Genomic DNA, 25325 nt, shown 5'->3' with positions numbered 1-25325 from the left:
AGTCTTTGGGGGGAAAGACAAAAAAGAGCATGAAAACGCCCTAAGTTCCAGCTGTGACCTTCTTTCTGTACCTTGGGATAGAGTTGTTGTTGTTTTGTTTTGGGGTGGTTTTTTTTTTATGTGATTTGGAGGCAAACCCAGTAAGCTAGTATTGGGAAGCAAGGGACAGAAGGCCCTTCTTTATTTTTTGTTTTTGTTTTTCTACACAGGGTTTCTCTGTAGCTTTGGGGCCTGTCCGGAACTGGCTGGTCTTGTAGACCAGCCTAACCTCGAATTCACAGAGATCTGCCTGCCTCTGACTCCTGAGTGCTAGGATTAAAGGTGTGCACCACCACCACCTGGCTCAGAAGGCCCTTCTTGGTGCTCTAGTGATGCAGCTGTACCACCACAGTATAGTTCAGTATGCTCCATCATCCCTGCAGGTGCTCCGCTGATTTTTTCTTAGCTGCTATCTTAGTTTCTGTGGCTATGAACAGCTATCCCGACAAAAAGCAAGTTAGAGGGCCTGGAGAGCCGGCTCAACAGTTGAGAGCATGTATCACTCCTGCAGAGGACCTGGGTTCACTTCCAGGGGATCTAATGCCCTCTTCTGATCTCTTAGATACACACATGGTGTGCATGCATACATGCAGGCAAAACACTGATGCACACAGAGTTTATTTCAGGTTTATTTCAGCTCAGAATTCCAAGTTACAGTTTGCCATTACAGGGAAGTCAAGGCAAGCAGATTTGGAGCAGGTAGTTATACCCGAGTCAAGAGCAGAGAAAGACATGAATGTGTGGATGCTTGTCCTCAGCTGACTTTTTCCACGAGTATATAGTCCAGGACCCAAACCTGCAGTGAGCTGGATTCTCTCACATCAATTAATTCAATTAAGGAAATTCTTCATAGGCACTATCAGGGCCCAAGCTGATCTAGACAGTTCCTTATTGAGACTTTCTCCAGGTGGTTCTACATCACATCAAGTTGACAATCAAAACCACCCATCACGTCTGCCAAAGACACACATGTCACCTTCCAAATGAGGTTAAAGGTCTGGCATTTTAGCCTCAGCTGGCTACTAGCAGCCTGAGATAGATATATCACTTCTGTGGGGGCTTTACTGGTCAGTGAACGCACGGGCCACTCTATGGTCTGTCCAAGGGAAAATCCTGATGAAGGCTAGGCCAGCTCCAGCTCCTTCCTAGACTTTGTGGACCCTTGGAGCCTTGGTAAGCAATCTGGGCTCTGTTCTGACATCTCTGAGACAGGAGAGTGGAGTGATGAAACCCTTGGACCTCCTGGCATCCACGAGTTTTGTGTGTCCTCAGTGCCCTGGACACTAATAGAGGAAATCCAAGACCCCGCCCAGAGCAAGTATACAGCCATGTACAAATAAGGGCCACAGCATACAGATAGCTTCTTCTAGACAGGAAGTCAATGCTACTCTTCAGCCGACAAGGCCATCTAGTCTCTGGCGCAATGTCACAGCTGAGCACTCATTCATCACTCATTCTGGGCTTCGCGAGAACCCTCTGCCACCTGGCCTTGTCACCTCCCACTTCTCGTCATTCAACACGCTCAAGCTTGTTGCTGCCCCAGAAGCCTTTGAACATAGGATACCTCCTGGCCCTGTCTTTGCCTGGTTTTCCCGTGACTGGCTTCCATCTTGGCTTAAGTGTCACCTCTCTTAAGATACCTTTGCTGGCTCCTTGTCTAAAGGACCCACCAGCCTCCAACATCTGATGTTAGGACCCTCTCAGCACCAAACACCTCTTTGAAAGGACAGTTTTGATTTAAGCATCCCCCGTTCTGTGTCCATTCAGTGGAGACTAGGAATGCCTATCTCCGTGTTAATCCACAAACGTGAGAAATGAGCGTTCGGCCCTCCAGGCACAGCTGTCCGTACAGACCCTGAGTGGACTGAGGACTTCCTACACGCCAATCACCAGTCTAAATCCTTCATAGGCCGACAATGTGCCCAGCAACACCTGAGTCAGCAACAAGTATTATGTCCGTTTGTAAATGCAGAAACTGAGGCACACATCAGCTGGGCAACTTGCCCAAGATTCTACAGCTATATAGAGGGCTGGAAAACCCAGGCACACATTGTTTAAAAAAAAAAAAAAAGTATGTTGTGTCAGATATGGGCAGTCATTGTCCTCACAGGCTCAGAGACTGGTGGGCAAGCAGGCTTTGTCCCCAATAATGGAAATCAAGGCCACCATCTATAGGATATGCCACCTCAGCTAAGTCTTGAGGACAAGTAGGGTTAGCTGGGGTAAAGGACACTCTCTCATCCTGCACAGAGACCAAGAGGGTAGCCAGGCTGAAGAGCTGGAAGCAGCTTCCTTAAGTCTGGAGCACAAGATAATAACGTGGACTGTGAGTTGAGGGCTTTCTCTGAGGCCAAAGCAAAACAAAACAAAACGAAAAACAACAACAATAAAATAAAGTCCCAAGGGACAGAACAGAACAGAAAGCAGTATGACTAGGAGGTAAACAAGATTATGCAGAATCTTGGCAAGACCAGGTCCCCAAATGTTACTGGGAGATTTCTCAGCCACACTTTCAGGGCTGCCATAGACCTTGGCTTCCCGGTGCCAGAGGGTACCTTGGAAACCGCTGCTGACTCGCTGGCTGTGTGACCTGGTCTTTTACTCCCAACTGGCACTGGAGGACCCAGTCCCCAAGGACATCCCCACTCCATCAACTTTGCATCCATAATAGATGATATGGGCCAGGAAGAGGCCGGCATCCCCAGAGTCCAGTGCTGGGTCTCTGGCACACTGACCTTACCCCACATTTTTCTGGCTGATCTACCACCCCGGGGTTTGCCTGGCTGCCTCTGAGCAGGAGACTGAGCTCTCCAGTTCCTTGGTCCTTCCAAGGTGTGGGTGCTCCCCCAGGTTAGGATTTGATGGGGGGGTCTGCTTAGATCCTTCCAGAGACAAAGGAGCTGACCCGCAAAGAGTTCCAGCAGGAGCCCTGCTCCCCCTCCCTTCCCCTCTCTCCCTTCTCAGTCCACGTGTCTCTATTGTCTGCTCCCCCGCTTCAGGGAAAGACACAGCCTCGGATGTGTCAAAACCACCACCCCCCGGCAGCAGGGAAATTAATTACTGGGCGATTTTCACTTCCTCTCGCAGCGCTCGTTTGAGCTAGGCACTGGAACAGGACCCGCTGAGTGAGGCCGGCATCGGCATGGGGGAGCCGCTCCTTCCACCAGTTCGGAAAAAGAAAGTTGAATCCCAAACCCAACAGGGGGCTCTAGTAGGAGCCCAAGCTGGGGGCAGGGAGACTTCTAGTTAAATCTGGGCATCCACACTGCCACTTCAGAACTGGGGCAGAGGGAGCCGACTACAGACAGAGGGTGGTGGCTGGCCGGTTCACTCTTTTCATCCCCCTCCCCGAGTCCCCATGTGCCTGATCCCACTTGCGCGGGGCCGCTTACCCTTCAATCTCCTTGTCTTCTCCCTGTATTTCGCACCTTTTCCCCCTTTCTTCGCATCCACTAGAGGGTGTGTGCGGGGAGGAGGGGGCTTCCTTTTTATGTCCTGACCTCTCTTTTTCTCCTGCGGGTGCCTGAGTGTGTGTTGCCACTTTCTCCCTGTGCCTTTCTTGTCTGTTTCTCTCTCCTGTCTTTTTGTCCTTCTCTTAGTTTCTCTCTCTCTCTCTCTCTCTCTCTCTCTCTCTCTCTCTCACACACACACACACACACATATTTGCGCACACTGTCTGATTCATTCTCTCTCTCTCTCTCTCTCTCTCTCTCTCTCTCTCTCTCTCTCTCTCTCACACACACACACACACACACACATTCGCGCACAGACTCTGATTCATTCTCATTCTCTCTCTCTCTCTCTCTCTCTCTCTCTCTCTCTCTCTCTCTCTCTCTCTCTCTCTCTCTCTCTCTCTCTCTCTCTCTCTCTCTCTCTCTCTCTGCGCCTGTGTCCCTCTCACTTTCTCCCCTCCTGCCTGTTCGTTCCTCTCTGCGCCTGGCCTGCCCCCTCCGCCGGTTCAGGGGAACGTGTGCGGAGCGATTGTCCTGGGGGACATTTGATGGATTAGAGCGCTGAACAGTTCCATTGCTGGGGGACCACCTGATCTCCTCCAGCCTGCGTCCCATATAAAGCCGACAGCCGGAGTGCTGAGCACAGCTCCAGCGACCGTCAGTGTGCGCGCCGCCGCCGCCGCCGCTGCCGCGCCCGAGCGGCACCCGAGCCGGAGCCGCGGCCGTCGCCACCCAGTCGGCTCCGCGGCGGCCCGCCCGCTGGGAGCTGTCCAGTGCTGAAGCCCGCGCCGCCAGCCAATCGCGCCGGCCGGCTGCCTCCCCCACCGGGCCGCCAGTGCCCCGCGAGCCCCCCGCCCGGCGGCACCATGCCGCGTTCCTTCCTGGTGAAGAAGATCAAAGCGGATGGCTTCCAGTGCAGCGGGGTGCCAGCCCCCACCTACCACCCCCTGGAGACTGCCTACGTGCTGCCCGGCGCCCGCGGGCCTCCGGGGGACAACGGTGAGTGGGCCCTAGGGGAGGGGAGCGAGAGCTCCCCAACTTGGGTCACAGAAGGGAACCCCAGAGGAGACGTCCCAGGCCGAGTGCACCCCCGGGACTTCCTGAGGGCCTGCCGGGCGGGGCTGGGGCTAGGTCGTACAAAGGAAAGTGGCAGGGTCGACTAATCCCGCAGCCACCCGCCAGCCGGGACTTTGAAAGTTGTGACCCTAGAATACGGCTGGAGTGAGGGGGTGACAGAGAGAGGACACCCCTAAAACACTAGTGGGGGCGATTTGGAGTAACCTCTCAGTGTTGAAGGAGGAAGACTGGTTGGCTGTGTGATCCCTGATGGGAAGGTAAGGGACCAGGACTGCCAATCCCTGTGGAGAGGAGATTGGCTCTTTGGGGAAAGTGGGCGCACCCCGCCTCCCTTCAACCATACTCCCCCTGGCAATGCCAGACAAGTGCTCTCCAGCCCTCCTCTCTCCAACTCTTTTGTTACCCTCTGCCACATGCCTGCCAAAGGCTGGGCCTGTCCTAGGGACTCAAAAGATGAGATTATTGGAAGGGGTTCCCCCAGGGCGCCTTCTGGTCTATTGGACTGCACCCGTCCTCTCCGGCTTCTCACCCCTAACAACTAAACCTGCTGCTCCTCTGAAACCCTCTATGTCCTGCTCCACCCCCACTCCCCATCTCTTCTTAGAGCAAGTTCTTATAAGCGAGAAGGGCTTGGGGGACAAGAGAGGTCATTCAAACCCCAAAGGGAGTGACATTCAGATATCAAGAGAAGGGTGCGTCTGTGAAACTGTTTCTCACCAAGGGGATGGATCGCGATGGCACTCAACAGCCCCACCAGGACAGGTGTCTGGGAAGGAGGAGTCGCTTTGGTCCATGAGACCTCTGACATCACAGGGCTGGGAGAACAAGAGCAAGGTACTAAGAATGAGTCTGAACTGGGAACGGAAGTGGCAAGCAGGAACCCAGGAGGTTGGGGGCAACTCCTAAGAGACTTCCAAGCGCTCAGTTACTTGCCAGCACTCTGCTGAGCCAGGTGAGAGAAGGTGCTGAGCAAAGGCGCTCTGTGACCTCATCAAGGTCACAGAAGTTAGGCAGCCATCAGGGTGCTTCTTAGAGCCCCTCAGCTTCTGGCTCCACTCAGCTACCCACAGAGCCCTCCACTCCTTTGCCCCCACCTCCCACTCCGCTGTCCTCTTTTCTTAACCTCCAGGACCTTGGGGTAGAAGGCAGAAGCCCAGGAGATGTCTGGGCTAAGGGCTGGCAGGACAGAGGGTGGACCTGGAGTTGTGCCAAGACTGGGGAACATGTGCGGGGAGCTGGTGTGAAGGAAGTGAAGTCTCTGAGGGTTTGGGGTCCATAGGATCCCTTAGGAGACTGACATAAAACTCTCCTGAGGCCCCCTTGATCCTGTCCCTGGGCCAACTGAAGAAACCCAGAGAATTTCACAGCCAAACTGCAGGCTGTTGCTCAGGAGGGAGGCAAGAAATGCCTTGCCTTGAATTTTGTTCAAACAGGCTTTGGATAGACCCCCACATGAATAATGGGGAATACAGATGGAGATGGAGGTGTCTTTACAGAGGTCCCACCAGGTATAGCACCCTAGAACTGCCCCTGCCTTTGTCCCTTTCCTAAAGAGACAGATCATCAACTCCTTGCCCTCTGGGAAAGCCTGGAGCTGCTCTAGCTACATGCCTGGCTTGGGACTCTATAGAGTAGCTCTGGATCTGTGATGACCTTGGGCAAGTGCCTCCCCTTCTTTGGTCCTCAGCCTCCCCAGCAGTGCAAGCAAGAGCTTAGATGTCATGTACTAAGCATCCCTCCAACTTTGACAAGCTCGGTTTCCGTGGAAGGTTAACTGATGTCAGAGACACTGAATCTAAGGGGGTGCTGGGATCTGCTGTCATGGTTTCCTTGGGGCTCTCTTCACCCACTATGTCTGAGAGGCAAAGTTTTCCCAGATTAGGTCTGTGCCAGCTGCCTCGTGGTAAAGGCGTCTTGCCCTGTCTGCTATGAATGGTTAGTGTGGAAATCAGGATGGCCCGTGTAGCCTTTCACCTAGAAAACATAGGGTCTACTCTGTCTTGTTTTGCATGGACCTCCTCCCTCCATGGGGTGTGGCCAGACCGGGCAATGAGGGCTCCCTGAGTGGGTAAGTGTTCTGAGGGTCCTCAGAGAGCCTGCTGGCTCCTGGTGGCCCGTTGTCTCTCCGCTCTGCCGGAAATAACCTTGCTGAGCATTTGAGAGAAGTGTGAAAAATTGCTGAGCTGACGATTTTCCCCCTCTCCCAGCGTGTGTAAGTGTGCTGTGTAAACAAGGGGAAAGAAAGGAGGGGGGAGAGGAGAAGAAACAGGGAGGGATGGAGGGAGAAGGAGGAAGAAGAAGGGAGGGCCTGGGGCTGGAGGGAGTTCCAGTTATTAGAAAGATCCTCTTACAAGCTATTTCTGCAGCATGGGCTTCAGGGTTAGGATGAGGCTAGAGGTGGGGGTCATGGAGGGAGGGAACTGTGGATGCAGAAGCCAGAGGAATAGGCTTTCTCATAATGGCAGAGAACCCCAAGTGAGGTGAGCCCCCATCTCTGGGAGTGCTTAAGAATTTTAGAGAATTCCTGGAGAACACCCCCCACACACATCACAGACATGCACATACTCCCTCCCCCACCCTCTTCTAGTCTCATTTTAGCCTATAAAGGTAAACATCTTGTGTACATGGTTCTAGACTGACTCCAGGGTTACAGAATCTCAAATAGAGAAGGGACACCCCCTCCAAGTTGGAAGAACTCAGGACAGAGTCTTCCAGAGCTCATAGAAGAAAAGAGACAAAGTCCTAAGTCCCCCAGCTTTCAACAAGCCTTCTTCCCCTTGGTGACCTCCATGGAACCTTCTCTTCTCTCTGTTCCCAGGGTTTCTCTGAGCATAGATCTATCTCTCGGAAGTGCCAACTGTTATTCTCCTTCCTCGCCACAAAACCTAGCCCTCCAACTCTACCAAGCCCACCCTCCTAGTCCCAGAGCCCATTGCTCTGTGCTGGGACTCTGCAGTTTGGACAAGGCAGCTGCTTACTGTCTGCGCATCAGTGGTCTCTGTGGACCCCTGCCAAGGACATCTCCCCTCACACATGCCTCTGACCTCCAGCTGGGAGCCAGGGCCCCTCCCTCTCTACCCCAGCCCTGTCCTACCCACACCCTTTCAGAGTGCACCCTCCTGGCAGACAGGGATCAATGCCGATCCAATAACACAGTTGTCTGCCCTCTGCAGCTACATTAAGTCTCCCCCAGCAGGCTCAAGAGCGCTCCTATCCTACCCATGGGCTTATCTAGCTGACCACATTATACCGGCTTCCACTTCCTTTCACTGCCTCTGATGGCGCCGAGTCGTCGCTCCAGAGCTGGGCCTGGGAACCCAGTTAAATAGACCTATCTTTCCCACACCTCAAAAAGTCCATCTGGGGATGCAGGGGACTACCCAAATCCCTCAGCTGAGGGAACCCAGAGAAGGCTGGGTGGGTGCCCAAGAACACACAGCAGGCCCATGTGTTTGTAACCATTTGTTGATCTTGGTCTAGAGCTGAGGTCCAAGTTAAAGACATGTACGTGTCCAGGTCCCATGTTTATATCCAACTTCAGGTTGAGGAGTAGACCCAGACTCTAGGTCCAAAGTGAGTGCCTAAGCTTATAGGACCAGGTCTGGTATCCAGAGCACATTCAATGCCTAGAAACTGCTCCAGCTCAAGATTCTGGGTCCAGGACTAAGGTCTAGGTCCAATTTCCAGTCCAAGGTCATTCTAGATCATCTCAAGCTTGCCTAAGGTAGAATTTTTTAGGGTAGCTTTAGCTTATCTTCCTCAGCCTCAGTTTCTCTGTCATGATGGAGTAGCTGAGCATGCCCTAGTTCAGCTCTGACTGGGGACTCAAGAATCAGTTTCCCTATCAGGGCTCAGTAGGGATATGGAATAGTAGGACCCACCCAGAATGAGAGATCTGGGTCCCTAAGGGAGACAGAAGCTAGCCATGATTCCCAAGAGAGGGCAGGAGAGCACTCCAGGCCCAAGGTCTCTGGGGTCACACACACGTGCACACATATTCACCCTGCAAAGAGAGGACAGCTTGGAAGAATTGCTGCAATCTACAGAGGGAAAAAGGCAGGGAGGGTGCCTGGGATCTAAAGATGATGGAGCCTGACATACATCCATATTGAGTGCTCTAGGGCCCATAGCCTGGGGCCTTATCGGGGGTGGGGGGTAGCCTGAGATGCTGTTGGGCAAGCTGGAGGTCCCAGGCCCCTGGGCCTGCTTTCCTGGTGTTTCCTCCTGGAGTGAGTGTCTGCTGCCAGTCTCTGGGGAAGGGGCTTTAGAAAAGAATCTTTTGATTGTACTCTTCTGAGGCAGAGAAAGGGAAGGGCAGGAATGAGGAACGCGGAAGAGAAGGTAGACTGTGTGCAGTGCACCTGTACTCAGGAAGCCCAGAACCAGACAAGCAGAGGGGAGCAGGAAGCGGCCTCAGCAGCCAGTGCTGGTAACTCCGGACCCTGAGCCACTGCTCCCAACACCACAGCCCCTCGCAAAGTCCTTCCTATTGATTCCCACGGAGCCATGGGCCTCCCTGTGAGACACAGGAACTGGGTCACTGTCAGGAAAGCCCAGAACATAGGGAATTTCAGGAGTCAGGGTGGGGGAGGAGAGTTGGAATTCTCTAGAAGCCCCTTGGGCCTGGGTCAGTGGGCATCGGCCCCGGGCTCTGCAGCCCTGGTTGTGTTCAGCCAGACCCCTCACTCTGCCCCCTGCACCCCTGTGGGCAGATGTACAGATGTACCAGCTGCCAGGCCTTTAGAGAAGGTGGGTGTCATTCTGGTCCAGTGCCCAGGGAACAGCTAACAAAGATGCTATAATAGGGGGATGGGGAGGTACCCAGCCCCTTTGCCCAGCTCTGCGAGCAGACAGGAGAAACTATTTTTATCCTGCTTTGCTGCTGACAGACCTGGCTTTCTGCTCAGCTGGCTGGCGCTGATTCTTGAGGCCTGAGGCCCTGGCACAGCAAGAAATAGCTCTAAATATACCCACGCAGCATCCCCGCGGCCCCCACTGCAGCAGGATGAGCCCTCTCCAGGAACCCAGCAGCCCCCTCTTCTGCCCATCTCAGAAGAAGGGGGTGGGATTGGGGCTAGAAATTCCCTGGAGAATACTTGGCACCCTGGCAGTCTTGGGAGACACCAGGAAAAAGAGCTTTGGGCTCCATGAAGACAAGGCGGCCACCAGGCAGGCTCTGATGAGAGCTCCCGTGACCCTGGGAGGATCAAGGTCCCTCTCCAGGCTCCAGCTTCTTCAGAAAGGTGTGGGAGGGTATGACTTTAGACTTGAGCTAATGACATCAAGCCTCAGCCCAGGCCTCACACGCAGTCAGTGCTCCGTAAGTGTGAGTCACTACTGTTGAGTATCATTTACAAAGATGAACAGAGAGCCGCTCTTTTTTCCAGAGTGACGGCTTCTCCCCAGTCCATCACGTCGATACCCTATGAGACACAGGCCAACTGGGTGGCACTATTGGGAGACACCCCCACCCAGCTGCTTCTCTTCCCTTCCCCATAGGCCTCCAGTCTCTCTCTGGTGCTCTGGAAGAAATACTGGTCCTGAAGCCTGACTACCTGTCTAGTGACCTTGGCCAAGTCCTCTGCCCTCACCAGGCCTCTGGCATACTTTAACAGCTGTTCCCAGGGCTGGTTGGTGCTGACTTCAGAGCTAGCAGACACAGTAGGACTATGAGTCCTCCTCTTAGACCCTAGGGTCAAGCAGGTGCATGAGGCAATGTGCAGGGGACCCAGCAGGTAAATCTTCATAATTTCTCTTCCTATCACTCCTGTGGCACTAGAAGCTTTTGAAATGGATGCTGCAGTCTAAAGCATGCAGACTCTCAGGCATTCTCAGGAGGCATGCCCGCCACCTGAGTACTCCCCACAATCATGGCAGAGGCTCTTCTGGTCCCTGTCCCTGGGGTTTCAGGGTCAGGATTTAACTGAGGTCACACAGCTAGAGTCTATGCACAGGAGCCGGGAGTGAGCCAAGTGTCTGCTCTGCTGGTCAGCTGGAGGGCACTCTTCTAGAGCCCAGCCCTGAGTAGTTCTATGCTAAGGTTCAAAGCCTGGTGTACAGTGTTGCAAAGGATCTTCCAGGGCTCAGGCCAAAGAAGCTAGGTGCCTTGTCCAAGGTCACATGGCAGCCTGAGACACTATGTCTCTGGACATCCCCAGAAAATATAGGGATAATAACGGCAAGGGCTTGAGAGGCTGGATGCCGTGTGCCTGGTGTTGGCCCGAGTGCTGTACATGCGTTATCTCATTCGCTTCTATGAGAAACTCCCTTGTGCAGGTGGAGTTCAGGTGGGCTAATCCTGAACCCTCTGCCCAGTGTCACACAGGAGGAGACCTCTAAAGAGAATGGGGAGTATGAAGGAGTAAGATGTGAGGGGACAAAGGGCATCACACAGGAGTTGGTTCCACCATAATACAGAAGAGTCTTGCATGCATCCTAGCCAACCTTCTTCCCACGCATGCTGAACCCAGAGGTTAGGCAACCTGGCTAATGAATGTCACAAAGTAAAACCCACCCAATCTGGACATGGTTAAGCAAAGTGTCGTCATATGGTGTTCCTATGCTAAATCTCATAGACACTAACATCGGCTTATGGAGCTGGTCCTGAAGGCAATCCCGTATGTATCCCTAGGCAAGTGAGAAGCTGTTGTTTCCATAGGGCTCTGTATCAGGATAAGATGGTGCAGTGCTGCAAGTCACCAGCAGAGGGCACCACATGAGTTGAGCTCCTACTACGCACTAGCTTTTTTCATCAAAATATGATGGGGAAATTACATAACCCCAAAGAGGCAACAGAGGCCCAGAAAGAAGCAGCAAGATGCTCCCAGATGGATACCAAGGAAACCAAATCACAAAAAATCCAGTTAGAGTCAGGCACAGCCCTAACGTCATTTCACTTCCTTGGGACTTGGTGTCCTGTTGTGAGGACAGAATGGTCACTCATGCAAAACACTTCAGACAGAGCCTAACATCTAGTGAGGGTCCTTTACTGACGTTGCAGAGATACAGAGGAGTCAAGTAATTTGTCCAAGGCCACACAGTTATGGCCAGGAAGGTAACTCAGTATCAGAGTGTTTGTCTAGCATGCACAAGGCCCTGGGCTCGGTTCCAAAGGTGGGGTGGGGGGAACGACATGACTGAGGTATGATCTGATGGACCAAGGTCACTGCACTGCTTCCTTTTCTGTTGCTATGATATGAAAAACACTATGAATGAGGAAACTTATCGAAGAGTTTATTTGGGCTCATGGCCACAGAGAGATACAAGACCTTGACTGCAGTGGCGGTGTGGCGGCTGGAGTAGGAAGCTGAGCACTTACGTTTTCAATGGCAGGCATGAAGCAGAGAGAGCATTCTGGAAATGGCGTGAGGTGTGAAACCTCAAAGCCTGCTCTCCACAGACACACTTCACCAAGTCATACCTCCTAAACCTGCCCAAACAGTGCCACCAACTGGGGCTGAAAATTCGGAAATCTAAGCCCATGGGAGACATCTCATTCAAACCACCACAGCCACACAGCTGGGACTGGTAACGGCACAGCCTCATGCAGGCAGACTGCTTCCCAAGTTATGCTTTTAACCAGTATGTCACCATCCATTACTATGAGCATACAAAGTGGTGGTCCCTGCCTGGTAATGCACACACCTTTAATCCCATCACTTAGAAGGCAGAGGCAAGTGGATCCCTGTGAGTTCTAGGCCAGTCTGGCCTATGTAATGAGTTCTAGGACAGCCGGAACTACACAGTAATACCCTGTCTCAAAAATAAAAACAAACAAACAAATAACAAGTAAGTAATGAACCATGCTGGTCACATGATCAGACCAAATCACACGACCACTCCCTACCTCATTTACAGGGAGCCAAGGCACAGGAGGGCAGATGACTAGCCCAAGGTCATTCTGCTAGTACCTGTTCTGGCATCAAACCGCCCTTCCCTTTCCGTGGCTGGGGCCCTGTGAGGCGCAGAACTGTGCCAAAAGCAGGCAGACAGGACTGCTGACAGCTGGGCTGCCAGGATGGTAAGCCAGGCTAACTGGTAAACACCTGATTACATTCACTTCACAAGCACTTACTGGGTACCATTGTTGGGGTCCTGTAGACTGGAGGGGCCCAGCCATTTCCCTAGGGTACAGGGAACACGCAGAGTGGATTCCACTCTTGGTTCCACCCCATGCGCAGGTCCCACCACTCTTGGTTTCCTTATCTGTCAGGAAGACATTTTTGAGAGGACTCAGAAGAAAAGAGCCTGGCACCAGGTCATGCTCAGCAAGCAGCTCAGTAGTCTTGGAGTAGGTCTTGGAGTAACCACCAGATAAACAACCAAGCCCTTGACAAAGTGACAGACCGACTCCTGGCATGGGCAGTCTGACCTTCCAAGCTGAAAGCAGACAGGAGGGGGATGAGTGCTTCCAGGGTAGTCACCCCTACTCTTGAATTAAGTCTCCACCACTGCCCCCTTGCTCCTGACCACAGAGTCCCTTACTGTTGAGTCACCCACTCTGACTCCCCAGTGATTTCTGTGTGCAGCAGCTCCTGTGCAGACCACACACAGGACAGAGAAATACAGACACACACTAGGAGTGTTGGGAAGCGGTGTGTCCAGATCTCAACCTGAGATCATCCCAAATGCCAGAAAAGGCAGAAGGCTGGAGATAGTCAGCCAGGCCCTTTAAGGGAAACGAAGCTGGCCAAAGTGCCCAGCCTGCCAGACATTGCTGGAATCACGCTTACAAAGCCCTTTTCCAGCTGCTCCTTCATGGGGGAAGCCCTGGGCAGAGGGGCGTTACAGGTCCCAGAGGTCAGAAGGAGAGGGGCAAATGGGAATGCCACTCCTCAGCTCCTCAGCTGTGAAAGCAGGGGAAAGGGCCTAACCTCTATTGTTCTCTGGAATCAAAGGACAGTGGGGACGCTTGGTAATTAAGTGCTGGATGATAAGTTTGCTCAATGTCTGCCAGGAACTCTCTGAGGAGCCCAGCCCCTAGGGTCCCCAGGGAAAACACTAAGATCAGAAGAGGCCATGGGAGTCAGAGACAAATGGTGTGGCCCCTGCTCTCCAGAAGCCCCTCCAAGTCCCCTGAGAGAGCCTTACCCTGCCCACACAGCAGTCTCTCAAACACGTGACAGACAGACAGGATTTCTGGTCCAGACTCCAGTAGAACAGGTGGAGAGTGAGCATCTCTCTCTCTCTCTCTCTCTCTCTCTCTTTCTCTCTCTCTCTCTCTCTCTCTCTCTCTCTCTCTCTCTCTCTCTCTCTCACACACACACACACACACACACACACACACACCAAGGGCTCTCTATCCTGGTGTAGTGATTACACGCCACACTCTTGACTGTGTAAGTCCTCTTGGAGGGTGGAGTCTATTCGGGCTCTGATTCCTTTCTGCCACATTCACTCGTCACACACCTGCTGTGTGCCAGGCAGGGCGGAGTACACAGACCCAAGCCCAGCGAACTCGAGTGCAATGTGGTGGGAGAGGCAGACAAACAAGCTTCATCGAAGCACTGTTGGAGCGGAAAGAAAAGAAGTGTAATTATAATGCTAACATTTACATAGCAATTATTGTGCACTCTCGATTTCTTTACATGTGTAATGGGAACTATATTTCCTATGATGATTGAGTTAGCCTTTGTAAAGGATAAAGTCCAGGCTGACAGACGGTAAGTGCTTAATACTTACATGTTTATCACTTTATATTGGGTTCTGTCAAAAACCCTTAAGTTGGGTGTCTACTTACAAACTCCATTCAAAGCAAACATTTTTTTGTTTTGTTTTTTGTTTTTCCAGACAGGGTTTCTCAGTAGCTATGGAGCCAGTCCTGGAACTCACTCTGTAGGCCAGGTTGGCCTCGAACTCACAGAGATTCTCCTGCCTCTGCCTCCCAAGTGCTGGCATTAAAGGCGTGCGCCACCACTGCCAGGCCAAAGCAAACATTTTTAAAGATGGGGGTCTCGCTGCACTGCCCACACTGGCCTCAAATTCCTGAGCTCAGATGATTCTCCTACCTCTGAAATTCGATGAAGGCAAAAGCTGTTTTGTAGTATCGAATGCTTTTAGTCCCAGCACTCAGGAGGCAGAGACAGGAGGATCTCTGTGAGTTAGATGCCAGCTTAATTAACTACAAAATAAGTTCCAGGTCAGCCGGGGCTACATGGTCTCTAACAAAATATTAAAATAAAAAAATAAAAATAAAACAGAGACTTATATTCACGCATGTTACAGAGGTGAAAAGGCAAAATAATTCTTGGGGGTGGGGATGGGCATCTTTAGACTGCAGAGCTTCTGCAAACTTAGATTGCTTGCTGCCCCCTATGCCTCAATCTCTTCACCTAGAGAGATGAAAGGCTACTTCCAGCGCACTATTGTGCACACTTGCGACAATGAAGGCCAAGTGGGCAGAACCGAGCCAATCTCTTCACCAACTGAGGTTCACCCAGGAAGGCCCGGGTGGGCAGGCCGGCTGGGTGAGCATCGGTGCAAGGCGGCATGAGGGGAACCCCACCCCCACCCCCGCCCCAGCATCTCCCACATCCTCACTCCCCTCCTTGTCACCCGCAGGTTATGTGGGGCACTGCCTGCCCCCCAGCGGCTACGATGGCGAGCAGAAGCCTGGGCTGGAGCTGGCGCCCGCCGAACCCGTATACCCGGCCGCGGCGTCGGAAGAGTACAGCGATCCCGAGAGCCCGCAGTCCAGCCTGTCGGCGCGCTACTTCCGCGGGGAGGCGGCCGTGACCGACAGCTACTCCATGGACGCCTTCTTCATCTCCGACGGGCGCTCGCGGAGGCGCCGGGCCGGGGCTAGCGGGGACGCGGCAGGCGCGGGCGACGCCGGCGGCGGCGGGGAGCGCGCGGGTCGCTCGGGGGCGACAGCGGGCGGCGGGCATCGGCACGCATGCGCAGAGTGCGGCAAGACGTACGCCACGTCGTCGAACCTGAGCCGCCACAAGCAGACGCACCGCAGCCTGGACAGCCAGCTGGCGCGCAAGTGCCCGACGTGCGGCAAGGCCTACGTATCCATGCCCGCGCTCGCCATGCATGTGCTCACGCACAACCTGCGCCACAAGTGTGGCGTGTGCGGCAAGGCCTTCTCCCGGCCCTGGCTGCTCCAGGGCCACATGCGCTCGCACACCGGCGAGAAGCCCTTCGGCTGCGCGCACTGCGGCAAGGCCTTCGCCGACCGCTCCAACCTGCGCGCGCACATGCAGACGCACTCGGCCTTCAAGCATTACCGCTGCCGCCAGTGCGACAAGAGCTTCGCTCTCAAGTCCTACCTCCACAAGCACTGCGAGGCCGCATGCGTCAAGGCTGCCGAGCCGCCGCCCCCCGCCGACCCGGCCAGCTGAGCCTCCGCTATGCCGGGTGCCTGCAGAGGCTTCTCCCACCCCTCAGTCTAGCGTCTCCCCTGCCTGCACCCTCGGCGGGGTGAGGGTGAACCCCATCTTGACCCAGGATTTTCTTTTCGTCCCCCACCAAGCCCATCACTCAATTTCCTGCACCAGATTCCCCCTTTGCGCCCACCCGCATTATCCATTCTGGCTACCACTCGGACCTTGACCCCAAGTCTGGCCTTCAAGGCTCCCAACTCAGGCACCAGGTCCGTACCTCTTCGGGTCCCTGTGCTGGAAATTTCTCCGGCCCCGACTCTAAGCTGTGCTCCTTACTAGATCTTTCTTCTCATTTCTCAGCTGAGTCATTCCTCTGTTGGAGCCCTCATTCTAAACCCGAATGTACCCTTGACTTCCTGTCTGCCTCAGTTTCCCTGTCCACACAGTCCGATCCTTTGGGTCTCTCTGCTGAGTATGTGTGTGTGTATGTATGTGTGTGTACGCGCGTGTCCATCCGAGAATCTAATCTTCACCCCTCCTGGAGCCCCCTGCCTGTCCACCCCTGAGCCCCTCGATGCTTAAGCCTTAGGTCCAGCCACTCACACGTCCTACCTGACACTTCCACCCTCCTTAGTCTTCCTGGATCTCATCAGCCATTCTACTCCCTGCTCTCTCCAGCTTCCCTCTAGTAGATCTCAATTCTTCAGTTTTCCTAGCTGGGAACAGACTTGGGAGGCAGCCCAGGGCTCTGCCCTCTCAGGTGACCCTTCTTACCCCAGGACAGTTCCTGCCTAGGCCTCAGGCAGGGAGCTGCACCTTTCCCGGATTATCTGAGCACTTTCCCTCACCCCAGGACCACAGGTTCACCTCTGCACCTCACCCATGGACCCTACTCCTCATCTGGCAGGGCCCCTTCAGCTATTTATTTGTGTATTTATTTATTTATCTATTTATTATTCTATTTAATCTCTTGGCTTCACCCAGGGACTGTCTGGCTTCCCCAGCTGGACTGGGAAGTCAAGGAGCAGGGTCAACAAGGCCATAGCTCGCTGCTCCTCCCCTATGGGTCTGGGGAGAAGACTACCCTTATCAGAGGCCTGAACTCCTTAGGGTGAGGCCTGGAGAAATGGGGGCGGGAGCGGAGCCTGCTGATCCACAGCTGGCAGGGGAGGGGCCATCAGAAGGTCCTATTTCGGGGCAGGTCCCCGGCCTCCTGAGCCTCCCATTCCGGTCCCAGGAAGCCCTTCTGGACCCTCCTCCTTTGTTTCTTATTTATTCCTCTTTCAGAGGGACCCCAGGTTCCAGGGACCGACTGAGCCCCGGACCCCGCTGGGGCCTCTGGCCTGCTCCCGGGAGAAGTGCTGCTCTCTCCCGGCCACGACTATGCAACTCTCCCGGGCAGAGGGGCCGGGACTGCCAGCCAGGCGCCTATTGGCCACCACTACCTCCTCCACCGCGCTTTTGCATGCCCGGGCGAGGACCGAAGCACACACCTCCGCGCGCACCGGCCCGGCCCCCTCTGCTTTAAGCACACGCCTCTACCCGCATCCCTCTGTGTCCTCTTTGGGGACGAGAGTCCTGGACACTCAGACCTCCTCCCCCTTCCCCCTAGCCACAAAAGAGGGAGGAGACTGCAGACCGCTCCAGGCCCCTCTCTGGGGCTTCCGAGGGATGGAGCTTCATTCTGCCCCAGGCTCCTGGAAGGGAGGCTGCAGAGATGGTGAGAGAGAGAGAGGGGTCACCAGAAGCAATTATGGAGGGTGCTGACCCTGTAAATAGGAACTTCTGACAGCAATAATTTCCCATGCATGCTAAGCCCCTCCCTTGCCGTACCCTCCACTCATCCCCACCCCTATTCCTTCCCCATCTTCAGCAGTATTACTTGTAACGCAATTCAGGGATATTAAAGGGACTTTGGCCACTCACCAGTGCCTCCAGACCTTTGACGGGGACCCGCGTTTAGACTCTCCCCGTAGTGCCTATAAGTTTTCCCTCCACACACCTTGGGAGGGGCGGTTGAGAGCGGAACAGTGTACTAATGTTCCACCAGTGACGGTTATGGAACAACCTACCCCCAACACACACAGTCTTCAATGGGGTCTGAGGAGCACAGGTCGCGGTGACAGTCCTCATCCTCCCACCTGCAGCCTCTGTGACCACACCCCGTGCTGGACTGTTGTCTACCCAGTGTGAGAACAAGCTCCATGCTAAATCAGGGGCTTAGACTCAAGCAGAAGGCAATTAATTTAAAGAATTAGCTGCTGAAAAGATCCACAGGAAAAGATGGCGTCCTCAGCTGGACCCCAGAACTTCATCGCAGAACAGGACAGCTACTTCTTCCACAGTTAGGTGGCGGTGGTCAAGAACCCAGACTGAGGCCAAAGAAGGCAAATCTCTTGCGAGTTCAACCCAGTCTAGCCTGGTCTGCATAGTAAATTCCAGGCCAGCTAAGAACTTGTCAAAAGCAAAACAGCACCATAGATGCTGTCCAGGGATCAGAAGGCAACAATCACTGCCTTGATATGCTGGTAGCCTGTATGTCACTAGAGTTCAGGCTCTCCAAGGGCATCTTGAAAGCAATAAGAGTCAAATAAGAAAGTGGTCCCTGCACACTTCCGCCATCCAGAGCCCAGGCAAGCGCATTCCACTGACCAAATTTAATTTATGGGCAACTTTGTTGCTGCCAGGAAGTCTAAGAGAAGAGGCTTCAACTTCTCAGCCCCACACTAGAGCCGATGCTCTAACGGAGGTGGAGATGGATGCTGGTGCCCTTCAGGCTTCTCCATCCCCATCACAGTGGTCCAGGATCCACCCTACCCTTTCCTCCTCAATTAGCAGTTTAAGGGATATTTGTAGCCATCTTTCTTTTGGGCCACCAACCAGCTCCCAAATCATGACACGGAGACATAGTACTAGTTTTGAATGTTTGGTCTTAGCTCTTATTTTAATGTTTCTCTTTACCTTTTGCTGTGGAACTTTCTACTTTTCTTTCTTTCTGTATGTCTTACTTTTTTGCTATCCCCATGTCTGACTGGCAGATGTCTGACTTCTGGTCCCAGGCTAGTCTTCTCTTTCTCCCTCATTCTCTCCTCCTTCCCCTTGCCTAGATTCTCCTTCTATTTATTCTCTATGCCTGCCAGCCCCATCTATCCTTCTCCTGCCTAGCTATTGGCTGTTCAGCTTTTTATTAGACCAATCAAGTACCTTAGGCAGGCAAGGTGAAAAGAGGCAACACATCTTTACATAATTAAACACGCATCCTTACATTGTCAAACAAATGCAGCATAAACAAATTAACACACCTTTACACAGTTAAAGTGATATTCTGCAGCATAAACAAAGGTAACGTATCTTTACATAGGTAAAGTAATTTTCACAACAGGTATCTTAGCTGAAAGTAGTACCATCACATGGGAGGTTAAGAAACTAATATACAAACCAGTTCTGGCCAATGAGATTTAAAGAGAGGGTGCAAGAAGCTTGTAGAATTCTTCACTACCTACCCCATCTTAAAAGTTATAGCCAGTCTCTCTCCTCCTTACACATGAGCAGAAAAGGATCACAGATGGCTGTGAAGGGAACCAGCATTTACATGAAGTCCATGCCACAAGTGGCAAAATAGGGACAGAAAAACCTCTGTCCTTGAAGAAGCTGAAAATAGACCAAAGGGCCACTCTGAAACTTCATGGTTGGTGTACTGTGCAGAGGACGGCCATCTGTGCAGCAGGGAGCAGAGCCACACCAGACACAGAGTTTTCTGAAACTTCAGTGCTGGGGGGGTTGTTTTGTTTTTTTAGGGGGTACTGGTTTTTTGTTTTTTTGTTTGTTTGGTTTGGTTTTTGTTTTCGTTTTTGGGTTTTGTTTTTGTTTTTGTTTTTGTTTTTTTTTTTGAGACAAGGTTTCTCTGTATAGCTTTGGAGCCTGTCCTAGAACTCGCTCTGTAGGCCAGGCTGGCATTAGATCTTCAAAAGTGTATGGCTGAGTAAGGCTCTTTACCCACAGACCAAGGCCCCCGACGGGCATATGGATAGAGTCTGCTTGTCATCATTCCCCCAGAGCCCTCAAGACTGAGGCCACTGGTTCTCTGTCATCTGGCTGACTACCCAGAAACTTTGCTGACATACCTAACAGCCTAACGGAGGGGTCCAGATCCTTTTCCTGCCGTCGCTTACCCCGTGTCTTCATTTCCATCCACATGCATGTAGTTCCCAGATAATTAGTTGAGTTTCCAACTCCTTTCTGTCTGAACTGCAAATCCATATCAGCCCGAGGAGTCCTCCACTTAATACCGAAACACCAGAGACCAACTGGAGTCTAAAACCAGGACTCAAGTCCCCTCCATAGTCTCCTGTCTCTACAAATGGCTGCAGACACAAAACCCAGAAGTTGCTTTACCCATATCATCTGCTACCCTACGGTCCTGTCCATCATCAGTTCCTGGGCCCTTTTCCTCTCCATGTTCTCAGTCTCCACCTAATTGGGTCTCTGGACCAGCCTCTCATTGGTCTCCTGGGATCCACTGTGCCTCCTTAACCTCCCCTCCTCAACACAACAGCCGTGGACATGTTTCCCAAAGTGCAGGTCTCCTCTCTACCTGTCTTTGTTTGGGCAAATAAACTACACAACTATTTATTTCCCAAGATGGGCATGGTGGCTGATGCTGGTAATCCCAACACTTGGGAGGCTGATGTAGGAGGACTGTCCGAAGGTCAAGGCCAGCCTAGGCTATGGTGCATTCTGGGTCATCCCAAGCTATAGAGTAAGGGCATTGCAGCATGTGCTTGTAACCCCATTGCTGGTGTGTGTGGAGGGGGCAAGACAGGGACTCACTGCTCAGCCAGTCTACCTCAAATGGCTACAAATTCAGTGAGACAATCTCAAAGCAGTAAAGAAGAGAAAAATAAAAGAAGACACGTGAACTTGGCCTTTGGCCTCCACTCAGAGGTGAGCCTAACTGCTCACATACAGTTCTGGATGTCTAAGGCCTGCCTGGTCTACAGAGCAAGTTCCAGGACAGGCTCCAAAGCTACACAGAGAAATCCTGTCTCAAAAAACTAAAACCAAACCAAAACAAACAAACAAAACAAACAAACAAACAAAAAAACAATTTTAGAGGCCTAGAAGTCCTATATTGAAGTTCCAGAAAATTCTGCATCTGGTGTGGCTCTGCTTCCTGCTGCACAGATGGTTATCCTCTGCCTCAGTCACATGGTGCAGGGACAATGGAGCTTTCCAGGGACTTTGTGTGTGTACACACACGCATATGTGCATGTGCAAGATGTGCAAGAGCATGAAGGCTGGAGCCCAAGAGGGCTGGAGCCCGGGAGGGCTGGAGAGATGGCTCAGCACTTCAATTCCCAGCAACCATAAGGTGGCTCACAAACTTCCATAATGAGATCTGGCACCCTCTTCTGGCCTGCAGGTATACATGCAGGCAGAACACTGTGCACATAATAATTGAATAAATCTTTTAAAAGAAAGAAAAACAAAAAGGACAGAGCCTAGGGCCTCAAACACAATTGCCTTGCAGGTTAATCTCTGCCCTCAGCTCCCAGGGGCTCTCCTAAGGGCACTAATCCCATGGTGAAGGCTCTGTTCCCATGATCTATAATCCTCTCCTAAAGGTATCACCTCCTAAAACCGTGCATTTGGGATTAGGGTTTGTAGGTGGAGATTTTCTGTGTCCTAGAAGACACTCTCAAATAACTACAAGAGAGTTAATATAAATTATAAATGCTTAGCCACTAGTTCTAGAACATGCTCCAAAACCTACAGAGAGATCCTATCTTGAAAAAAAACAAAACAAACAAAAAGCTCAGCCAATAGCTCAGTCTTTTTATTAACTAGCTTTTACAACTTTAGCTAACCCATTTCTATTAATCTACGTACTGCTGCATAGCTCATGGTTTTACCCGTCCTTCAGTACGTCTTGCTCCCTCTGTGTCTCCTGGCAACGCCCCTGACCCTGCCATTCTTCTTCCCATCATTCTCTGTTTGGCTTTCCTGCCTAACTTTATTCCTCAAAGTTTCAGAAGATAGGAAGCGCTACACAGAAGGACCAGCACATTCTTGGTATACAGCAGGGGCCTACTTACCAGTTTACAGAGAGCTGGTTTTTTTTTTTTTTTTTTTTTTAAGATTTATTTGTTATGTATACAGTATTCTCAGTATTCTGTCTGCATGCATGCCTGTAGGCCAGAAGAGGGCACCAGACTTCATTACAGATGGTTGTGAGCCACTATGTGGTTGCTGGGAATTGAACTCAGGACCTTTGGAAGAGCAGGCAGTGCTCTTAACCACTGAGCCATCTCTCCAGCCCGAGCTGGTGTTTTTTGGTTTTTGGTTTTTATCTACTTTTTTTTTTGACTTTTTGTTTGTTTTTGCTGTCTTCTCCCATAGTGGAAGGAGTGAGAGAACACCCCAAAGTCTCTCCTATGATACATTCATCCAGCTTCCGAGCCCTCTACCCCCATGACCCATTCACTCACTCACCTTTCCAAAGACTAGGATTTGGGAGGGTTTTTGTTGTTGTTGTTTTGAGATAGTTTTTCATGTAGCCCAGGTTGGCCTCAAATTCTATATGCAGTCAAGGCTGGCCTTGAAATCCCAATCCTCCAGCCTCAGTTCATCAAGTGCTAAGATTTCAGCACAGCCAGTGAAAGCCGGTGGAGCCACCTGGAGGAGGGGCGATGCAAAGGCACCCTGCTCTTGGTCTTCTCAGCCTTCAGGGCAGCAATAAAATCCTGAGGTCTACAGCTGTGCCCTATATGGTGTGCTTGGATAGTTGCCAAGCAGATCAAGTAATCTCAGGAGCCAAAGGCCACTGTTGCACTACACCCACCAGCACCACTCTTTCCCGAGAATTGGTGGGTTATTCATTCACCCCCTCTCTTCCCCTACTAGATCAAAAGCTCCATTAAATGGACCAACAGTGTCTTTTTGAACATCATTACACCCTTTGGGTCTAGCACAGTGTCTAGACAATAGCAACCAGTACTTGCTTTTGGATGAACTCCGCACATTTAAGTCATTCATGATTAATGACAATGGCTCCTGCTTTTAAGAGCAACTGATTTTTTTTTTCAGAGGCAGGCATCTACGAAGGACCTGCAAATGTCCCCTCCTCCCTCTCTCTATGCCATGAGACTTGCAACTTAGAAGACATAGCTCAGATTGCAGGTTACTTACTGGCATCTACTCACTCCTCACTTAGTGAGAGAACTCCCACTACTGCCGAGCAGAGTGGCTTATGAATAAAGACTACATATCCCAGCTGCCCTAGAGGTCAGGATGGCCAAGTTGTGGATACCCAAAGGAAGGTATCCCAAGGAACTTTGGGAACAGCATTCCAGTAAGGGATGGTCACAACCTTTACTTTTCAGTTTCCACTTCCCTCCAGCTCAGACTCACATGAGCTGGCCGGCACGCCAGTGGCAATACTAAACCGGGAGGTGACCTAGCGAATCTAAAACCTTTCTTTAAAACAATGAGGCAGAGCTGGTGAGTTAATTCTAGGTCAGCAAGGGCCATGGAGTTAGACCTTGCTCCAAAAATAAGCACTAAAAACAAAATCGCTGAGCAGAAAGATTGGCCTGTGCCCACTTAGTAACCATAGCACAGCCATCCCAGCCCCGGACTTCCAGCTTCCTGATGATGACGACTCCCCCTTTTCCTCTTCCTCCTCCTATGAGAGAAGACACCGGCTTCTATGATTAGGTCTCTTTCATAAGAAGCCAAACACCCTCACTGTTGGCAGCCATGTTCCTGATACAGAGAGTTAATCCCTCCACTGAGTGAGGAAGAGAGGTTCAGCCTCACCCACGACTAGGGCAGTGACCACACACCCCCGGGTTCAGTATACCAATTCACACCAGCTTTCTGTCACTTGCAAACGAGAGTCCAGACTAAGCCTGGGCTGGACTGCACACCTGTAGACCTTCTGCACAGGAGGTTGAGGCAGGAGGTTCTTAACAGTGAGAACTTAGAGTGAGACCCTGTTTTGAAAATAGGGAGTCTAGCCCGGCGGTGGTGGCACACGCCTTTAATCCCACAGCATTCAGGAGGCAGTGGCAGGAGGATCTCTGTGAGTTCAAGGCCAGCCTGATCTACAGAGCTAGTTCCAGGACAGCTGGGACTGTTACATAGAGATAACCCAGTCTTGAAAAAACAAAAAAAGAAAGAAAAGAAAGAAAGTAAAATAAAATAGGGAATCTGGCCTCATGGCTACAAGGAGACCTGTATGGAAACGCAGAACTGGACAGACCTTTAAGACAAGTTATTAATCTAAGATGCAAACAGCCAATATTTACAGAACCCTTACAAGGTGTTGGACGGACAATGTCTAGCAATGTTACCTAACACGTCTCTTTTTACCTCCCAGGAATTCCACAGGTTGACACTACTATGTCCATTTTGCAGATTAAGAAACTGAGGCAGACCACACATCTCATTGTGTAACTTTAAGCCCCAGGTGGGGATAAATTATAAGGTATGACAAGGTTCCGGTCCTCTTAACTGAAGTTCCTGTTTCCCACTAGCAAAGGCTGAGGCTCCAGGCTCCTGTGTGAGCTGGGGGGCGGGGGCGGGCAAGTGGCAGAGCCAGTGGCAGGAAGACTGAGTCTGAGATGTACCTGAGAAGCCTCTGCTAGAACAGCAGGCCGATTACCGCTGATCTCTGAGAACAGTCCAGAAAAGCCCAAATCATCTACAACATTTCCAACCTGTGCCGGTGGAAGATTGGCATGTTCTGTTCCCACGGTAAACACGACACCACTGGTACGTGCTGTGTGTGTGGGCAGAGATCGACGTGGGAGCTCAGGGCACCTGGGTTAAGGACTGGCGGGGCTGGGTGAGTCAGCTGCTGCTGAAGTTTCTGGCACAACTAGAGCTAACGTCAGAGGGGGCTGGAGAGACAGGACCCTGACACCCTGGCCTCTGCCGTATCTTTCCCTTGTCAGCATCCATCTCTCACCCACTAGCCTCGTATTCACTGGGCATCGGCCCACCTATCTAACCCACACACCGGTGACTCAGAGGAGGCTGTGTTCCTGGGGGTGGCTGATTGTCCCCTCTAAATTCATCACAGTCATCTCCTTCGGTGACAGACTCCATGTTTAAACAGCTCAGTACGTGGCATATCCCTGGAGAATGCCAGTCATCCTGGGTGACTCAAGCTAGCCCAGTCAGACTGACTAGAAAAGCACTTAATGTCACCACTGCTGATAGAGTCTCTCCCTCTCTCTCCTGGATGCGAGCGAAGGAGAGCCCCACTTCACACTGGCATCTATCTGGAGACAGTGAGGAGAAGCAGATAGAGGGCAAAGCTGCCTCTGCACCCCCAAAGAAATGCTCAACAGGCACCAAAGAATGAGGTACCCTTCTGGAGCACGAATAATGTGAAATAAAACAGGAACCAAGAGGCTGGTGGGAC

At 52.0% G+C, this 25325-nt stretch overlaps 1 protein-coding gene across 1 annotated transcript; it reads left to right on the top strand.

Moving 5' to 3' along the window:
- Positions 1-3938: 3938 nt before the first annotated feature.
- Positions 3939-17781, top strand: Scrt2 (scratch family transcriptional repressor 2). Its single transcript, XM_057781326.1, has 2 exons — positions 3939-4490; positions 15129-17781. The coding sequence occupies exons 1-2, from the start codon at positions 4358-4360 to the stop codon at positions 15911-15913; spliced, it is 918 nt and encodes a 305-aa protein (XP_057637309.1). The 5' UTR covers positions 3939-4357; the 3' UTR covers positions 15914-17781.
- The last annotated feature ends 7544 nt before the right edge of the window (positions 17782-25325 follow it).

This window comes from Chionomys nivalis, chromosome 9 (assembly GCF_950005125.1).
Source record: "Chionomys nivalis chromosome 9, mChiNiv1.1, whole genome shotgun sequence".
Classification (NCBI taxonomy): Eukaryota; Metazoa; Chordata; class Mammalia; order Rodentia; family Cricetidae; genus Chionomys; species Chionomys nivalis.
The sequence above is the reverse complement of the archived record's forward strand: the minus strand, read 5'-3'. Positions and strand labels throughout refer to the sequence as shown.

Bases quoted from the DNA above. Each gene is read 5' to 3' on its own strand.
- Scrt2 (XM_057781326.1), top strand. From the start codon at position 4,358: ATGCCGCGTTCCTTCCTGGTGAAGAAGATCAAAGCGGATGGCTTCCAG. The intron at 4,491-15,128 runs GTGAGTGGGCCC...TGTCACCCGCAG, and splicing joins CGGGCCTCCGGGGGACAACG to GTTATGTGGGGCACTGCCTG.